This window comes from Diabrotica undecimpunctata, chromosome 9, assembly GCF_040954645.1.
Source record: "Diabrotica undecimpunctata isolate CICGRU chromosome 9, icDiaUnde3, whole genome shotgun sequence".
In the NCBI taxonomy this organism is placed as follows: domain Eukaryota; kingdom Metazoa; phylum Arthropoda; class Insecta; order Coleoptera; family Chrysomelidae; genus Diabrotica; species Diabrotica undecimpunctata.
Window position 1 is genome coordinate 52,353,916 of NC_092811.1, and position 7,738 is coordinate 52,361,653.

Consider the following 7,738-nt stretch of genomic DNA (forward strand, 5'->3'; position numbering starts at 1 on the left):
AGAAAAGACAAGAAAAAATAATGGATGACGTGATTAGCTCACGCCAATCCAAAAAAGCCCAAAAAAATGAGACAGAACCAAAACCTAGCACAAGCAAAGAACCAGTGGTACCCGCTGAAAAAGCAACAAAAATGCCGAAACCTCCGGCACAAATTCTAAAGTCGGTGAATGAAAGCCAGAATATCCTGAGGAAAGCCGCAGAGAAATCCATTCAATCGGACAACAAGTTCGCAAAATCAGGGCGGTCTGTTATAATACAGACAAAAAGCAGAGAGGGATACTTAGGGATGGTAAAAATCCTAGAGGAACATCGACCGGCTATAAACTTTATAGCCTATCCTATCGACGTATCAAAGAACAAAAGATTTGTAATCAGAGGATTGCAAACCAATGTCGAGTTGCGAACAATCGCAATAGAATTAGAAAACAAAGGCATCGACGATATCAAAGTTGAAACTGTCTCAGGAATAAGAGATGGGAGGAAAGTACAACTCCCACTATTCAAAATCACGGTTCCGGAAGAGGAAGCCGAAAAAACTAGAAAAATAAACTGTGATGGGTAGCTCTTTCGGGGCGACAGACTCAGTAAAACACAGGTTTGAAGTAAAAATAAATCTATTAATTTAGTATATCTACAATAAATAAAAATAAAATGAATTCTACGTTGTATACTTATACAATGAATAAAACTAAAACGAATTCTACTGGATCCCGTGATGAACGAAGTCCTCGGCGAACGTCTATAAAAGAAAAGAAATTAATTAGTACTATTAATAAGAAACGAAATGGGGGAAATCGATCGCGCGCAGATTTATACTCGCTTTCGCTTCAATTCAGCGAAAGCTCCGAATATGCTCGCAAACAAAATATTTAGCTGTGCAGACCCATGGCAATGTTCAATACACAATGCCGACGGGTTCCGCTTGGCTAAGGACAGAGTATGATCCTCAATACGGAAATCTCTCTGTCCCGGTTGGTTCTGTGCAGATCCGCGGTAATGCTCAATACGCAACACCGATGGGTTCCGCTTGGTTAGGGACAGAGTACGATCCTCAATGCGGAAATCTCTCTGTCCGGAATGGCTCGCAGGTTCACTACACCGGCGAGTCAGGGAGCCTAGAGCGCTAGATACAAGACTGTCTAATTCCGCTATTCACACGCCTTAAATAGCCGTCCTGAATCCCACTACGCCGTCACGTTGTAGAAGTGGATGCGCAAATATTGACACTCCCACGGTTCGAACTGTTAAACGATCAGAGCATCGTTACAAAACAACCTCTGCTATCTTCGAGTATGAATCGAAGATGAATATAAACAACAACGAGACGTGGTTCAGTGTCATAATTGCCAGGACTTCTATCATGGTTCCAGTGCCTGTCATTGCGCCTCGCGATGCGTAAAATGTGGAGACTACCACAGGTCTTCAGATTGTCCAAAAGACAGGGAAACACCGGCCAAGTGTGCGAACTGCGACGGAGCTCATACAGCCAGCAACAGGGGGTACACAAAAGCACCCAAAAAGAAAACAAATACGACGGTACAACCAAAGTACAAGGATGCACCAAGTGCACCAACCACACGGCCTAACATTAGTTATGCCGCAGCGACAAAGGCAGCAGAACAACCAAAAACTGCCCCTGTAGCAAGCACAAACATAACAAGCGACGAACTCATGGAAATCATGAAGAGCAAATTGAAGCATATCACAGACCACTTCACAGGTTTGTTTGAAAAATTCACCCATGCCCTCGATGCGATGAGTAAGTGTAGACCGAAATAATGCCAGAACAGTTAGACGAGCTAAAGATCGGATCGTGGAATTCGGGCGGGATTCGTTCGAAAATTAACATCCTTGACGAGATTGCCAACAGACTCGCTATTGGAGAGAATTAAGACAAAAATTCGTGGTTATGTCATCCATAGGGAAGATCGCACTTCGCGCTCAGGTGGCACGGCCATTATGGTAAGAGGGCAAATAGACCACCATCTAGTGCCCACACCACTTGGCCTGGTCACCATGGAAGCGACAATAGCCCGAATCACCATGGCTAAAGAGACGCTGAAAATAGTTTCGGCGTACGTTAGACCACGCGATCCGGTACTAAACGAAGACCTCGATCTAATATTAGATTCCGACGAACCGACGATAATTATCGGCGATCTGAACGCTAGATCGCCCAACTGGTACGACCGACGTACGAACGTAAACGGTAGACGACTCTGTGCCTATCTCGAAGACAAAAATAACACCATAGTAACGGGTCCCACAGACCCAACATGCTTCCACGGAGAACTTCCTTCACACATAGATATAGCAATTCTACACAACATAGGGCAACAACACGAAATACAATCAGTAAATGAAGGCGATTCCACGCACAATGTAATCGTCATGACCTTAGGCGCAGTGGAATTAAATCCACTGCAGCCCCACCAAATAAAGAAAACAAACTGGCCTAACTTCAGAAGAGTAGTAAGCGAAAATATTGGAGCAATTCCAACAACCAACAATATAAAAGAACTTGAAGAAAGTATCACAAAGCTAGAGCAAACAATGCTAAATGCCATCGATGCCAGCACAAAAACGGAAAACCAAATAACGCAAAAAGGTAGATTCAAAGAAATATCAAATGAGCTAAAAGATCTCATTAAAGAAAAGAATAGAAAAAGAAGAAGAGCACAAAGAACAAAAAATCAAGAAGGCAAAAGAATTGCTAATGAATTAGACAGGGAAGTCAAAAGAAGGACAAATTTATCCAAGAGCTAAATTCAAATCAATCCTCATTCTGGAAAGTATCAAAAATACTCAGAAAAGACAAAAAACCTATACCGCCCCTACACGGAACAAACGGTAGGGTATTTACCGAACAGGAAAAAGCTGAAGTAATGCGAGAAACACTCAAAACCAACAATATGCAAAACTTTCACCCGGCAGAAGATCTAGACTTCACGGAGGAAGTAGAAAGAAGCGCTAGACGCTTAAGAAGGAGAAAAGGCATAATAGGCCTAGAACATACAAGTCCGGAAGAAATCAAAGAATTAATCAAACTACTAAATCCAAAGAAAGCAGCTGGACCTGATAAAATCACAAACAAGGCAATTAAAAATGTATCAAACAAGATCATAGTGTACATTGCAAACATAATAAACGGAATACTACGATTGAGATACTTTCCAGACAGGTGGAAAGAAGCCGAAGTTATAATGATTGGAAAACCGGGAAAAGACGGGAGCTTTCCACAAAACTACCGACCTATAAGTCTACTATCATGTCTAAGTAAAATAGCCGAGAGAGTAATCTTAAAAAGACTTCAAACAGAGTCTGAAGCAATCGGAATGATTCCAGAAGCACAGTTCGGCTTTAGATCCAGGCACTCTTGTGAACTACAAGTACTCAGGCTAACGGAATTTATTACCAAAGGATACAATGAGAGAATGTACACCGCTACAGCGTTTCTAGATGTTAGTAAAGCATTCGACAGAGTATGGCACGAAGGCCTTCTCTACAAAATGAGTCAAAATGGATACAGTGAGGCGATGACATGTCTCCTTGCGTCATACCTGACAAACCGGAGATTCAGAGTTCAAATAGGACCTGCCCTGTCCGAAGTCGGAACTCTGGAGGCAGGTGTGCCTCAGAGAGCGGTGTTATCTCCATATCTGTATACCATATACACAGCAGATACACCCAGCGACCATAAAACATTGCTTAGCCTGTACGCAGACGATACAGCGCTAGCAACAAGCAACAGAAACATAAACTTTGCAACCAGAGATTTACAACGCTCTCTGAATCGACTATATGCATGGTGTATAAAGTGGAAAATAGCACTAAACCCGGAAAAAACACAGGCCGTCATGTTTAGAAAACGAAGACAAATACCCAACATGGAACTAAATTTAGCAAACGAAAACATAGAATGGAGCAATCAAGCTAAATATCTAGGAGTAACCCTTGATCACAAGCTCACATTCACTGAACATGTAAACCAATCAGTACATAAAGCGAAACTAACAAAGATACAACTTGCCTCGCTAATAGGCAGGAAAAGCAAATTAAACTTCTGGACAAAAATAAGGGTAGCAAATAGCATAATCCTTCCAACGCTAACATACGCATCAGCAGCATGGGGACACACATGTAAGTCAAATAGGAAGAAACTGCAAGTAGCACAAAATCAGCTAATCAGAGAAGCATTAAATGTACCGAAATACGTACCTCTACGATACCTATACAGAGACACAAAGCAGAAAAGAACACAATGAATGAAAAAGCATACGACATCTTCAATGAGATAAGTAACCAACCCAACAGAAAGCTGCGAGAGCTAACGGATTATGATGCAAACATGAGGACGACACATAGACGGCCTAAACAACAATTAGCTGGGTATGTCCCAGCAGCATAAAGATAAACGTAAAGACTGAGATAGGCACATACTAGTCAAAGACAACGCGGGTTAGAAGTAGAAAAAAAAAGGGTAATAACTGGGGTCTGGCATTATAGAGTTCCAAACACCAGGAATTGCTCACCAAAAAAATATTTTATTTAGTTTTAAGTCTTAGTATTAGAATAAAAATCCGTTAAAATATCTTCTAAATTCGCGAATGAATTATAGCGACAATGAATAGACTAAAACCTATTCATATTTTAAATGATTCAAGTAATAATTTTTCGACTGTTCTAACAACCATTCAAATTTCGTCATTTTGTGTCAAGTGGAAAAATTTCACCCAATCATGTCAACATTAGACTGATAATTGCATTCAGTGCAATTTTCAATCCCTATGACAACACGATCGAGTTTGACAACTTCATCCAAATAAATTTCAAAATGTCACGTTTCGGCAATGAGAATGTTCAAAGTATAAATGCGCTAATCAAAGAAAAAATTCCCAGAAATACAACCTACAGTCACAAATATATTTGGGGAATATTCATGGAATTTTGCTGCGGACGAGAATATGAGTTGAATGAACATAGAAGCTTAGAAGAATTGGCGTTGATACTAAAAGGTTGGGCAGTCAATATGAGAAAGAAAAACGGGGACGAATTTAAAGAGGCAACGGTGAAGACAATGTGGAACGTTTCGTGCAAACTATTGCAAGAAAAGTACTATATTGACTATATTATGATTGACCCGTTTAACAATAGTGTTTAAACCAGCCCGGGATGCCCGCAATGCACGTGATATTCAGGAAAAAATGCTGCCGACAATTAAAAGATTGCATCAAAAAATTGTGGAAGAATTGCAGTACTCCGGAAGCAGAGAAACTCTTCGAAATGAGATTCATAATTTAGGATTTCGTTGAAAAAAAAAAACAAAAGATAATCGACATATTTTTAATGGAAAAACATGAAATACGGAAATTAAGACTAGATTATCTTAGAAAAATTAAACAATTTCGCAGCGAAAAGCGAACAGTTGTTTTTACGGATGATACATACTTGCACTCAAATTATTTAAAAAAATATAATTGGATTGATAACAGTTCCGACGGTTTGAGGAAGCAAGTGTTAAAAGGACAGAGATTAATCATTGTTGCTGCTGGAACTGAGGACGGATTCGTCAAGGATTCGTATCTGATATGAAAACCCCAATCTAAAACTGGAGACTACCATGACGAGATGAACTATGAGAACTATCACAAGTGGCTTACGGAAAAACTGTTGCTAAATTTACCTTCTAACAGCGTTATTATGTTGGATAATGCACAGTACCACAACAAACGAGAGAATAAACTTCCAACTTCGGCATCTCGAAAAGCAGATATGCAAATGTGGCTTAGAGAACGAAATATACCGTACACCCAGGATATGCTTCAGACAGATCTCTACGAATCAATTAAATTACATAGGCCTCGATTTGTTAAATATTCCATAGATTTTGTGATTAGAAGTTTTGGACACGAGGTATTAAGACTGCCTCCTTATCATCTGGATATAAATCCAATTGAACTAGTATGGGCTGCACTGAAAAATTTTGTTGGATCCAAAAATGTTAGCTTTAAATTAAATGACATCACCGAATTATGCGACGAGTTTTTTGACAAATTTCCTGCAGAAGAATGGAAAAAAGTTTGCGATAAAATTATTTCGATTGAGGATAATTTTGTGACAAAAGAACCACAATTCTAAGTCGTTTTTGATCAAATAATAATCAACTTGAGCGAGGAGTCTGACGACGATCCGATTGATTGCTCGGACAATGATCTTTCGTGTGACGAACTATGTAGCGACTAAAATTAATGTTTCGGAATTTATGTAAAATGGACTAAGAGAAATAGAAGACCAGACAGTGACATTCCGAAGGCTCGAGGGGGTATGCGGTGTGTCTGAGGAGTTCCGGGGACTGTGTGTGTATGTGTGTGGGGTCGACCTCGATTTCTATTACAAACTTGGGAAGTAGTTAGAGATTTCAAACACTTTATATCTGAAATTAACTGAACCTATTGGAAAATAACGAAATTTAATTCAAAAATTGGTCAAAACTTTTGCATCAATTGTCTAACATAATAATACGGTAAGTATACAACGTATATCTACTAACGTAATTTTCAGATCTCAACTAAATTTTTGATACGGGAACTATGCAGTTGTGACACACGCGATTAAGTACCTCTTCTATCTCTCTTAGAATAATTCCTGTTCTATTTTTGCGCAGCTCACCCGCCAGTTCTCGCTTGTCGGATTGTTGCTTAGAAAGTTGCTGTAGTAAAATCGATGCAGATTGTCAGTTACAACTTTACGATACTTTTTATATTCAATCTCAATCACTTCAAGATGCCCATTTGACTAGTTGCATGAAAAAATCTGACAACACAGATGTCAAGACACACCAAAAGAAACCTCGTGTCAATGTGTGGTCTTATGTGATTAATATCAATGGTCTACAACTAAAAGTGTGCCAAAAGTTTATTTTATTATTATTTCAAATTTCAGTGAAACGTGTCAGAATTATTCAGTCAAAAATCTTAGAGGGCTTAGACTTTGAAGAGAAACGTGGCTTACATAAAAATCGCCCTCATAAACTGACTGAGGATGTCATTGACGTTATGGGATCTCATTTATCATCTATTCCACCTAACAAAAGCCATTGTTGTGCAGAGAAAACATCCATTTTGTATTTTGAAAACCCAGAATTGGGCGTGAAAGACCTTTATAGAAGTTTTCAAGAATATTATCAAGACAATACCGGGCGGAAACTTAAAATGTCCTATGTGCATTATTTTAGAACTTTTAAATCTCATTTCAACTATGGGTTTAGGGCCCCTAAGAGAGATGTTTGTAATTTCAGTTCTGAATGTGTGGATAAACTGAAGAGAAACCCCTTAGACGAGTGTAGAGTCCAGTTCGAACTACACAAAAGAAAATAAAGAGACGGCAGTACTGGAAGAAACATTACATTGAACAGTCAAAGACAGATCCTACTCTGGTAGTCTTAGAATTTGACTACGGTCAAAACTATCCTATCCCCAAACTCAACGTAAACAGTCAGTTTTACAAAAGAATGTTGTGGCTATATGCTTTTAATATTCACAATCACAAAGATGATTCATCCTATTTCTATTGTTTTATGGAAACACAGGCAAATAAGAATGCCAATTCTGTTGTGTCATTTTTGTTCCACTGTTTAAACAAAATTTTTGTTAAGTATCCTGATGTAAAAAATATAGTTCTATTATCAGACGCAACAGGTGGCCAAAACAGGAATGCAACTTTACTTAAGTTTTGTTC

The 7,738-nt window shown here is 39.0% G+C and overlaps 1 protein-coding gene across 1 annotated transcript; it reads left to right on the forward strand.

The window, feature by feature from the left end:
- The first annotated feature begins 5,629 nt into the window (after positions 1-5,629).
- LOC140450733 (uncharacterized) lies at positions 5,630-6,139 on the forward strand. The gene has a single exon (XM_072544404.1). The coding sequence runs from the start codon at positions 5,630-5,632 to the stop codon at positions 6,137-6,139; it is 510 nt and encodes a 169-aa protein (XP_072400505.1).
- Positions 6,140-7,738: the final 1,599 nt, after the last annotated feature.

Bases quoted from the DNA above. Each gene is read 5' to 3' on its own strand.
- LOC140450733 (XM_072544404.1), top strand. From the start codon at position 5,630: ATGAACTATGAGAACTATCACAAGTGGCTTACGGAAAAACTGTTGCTA.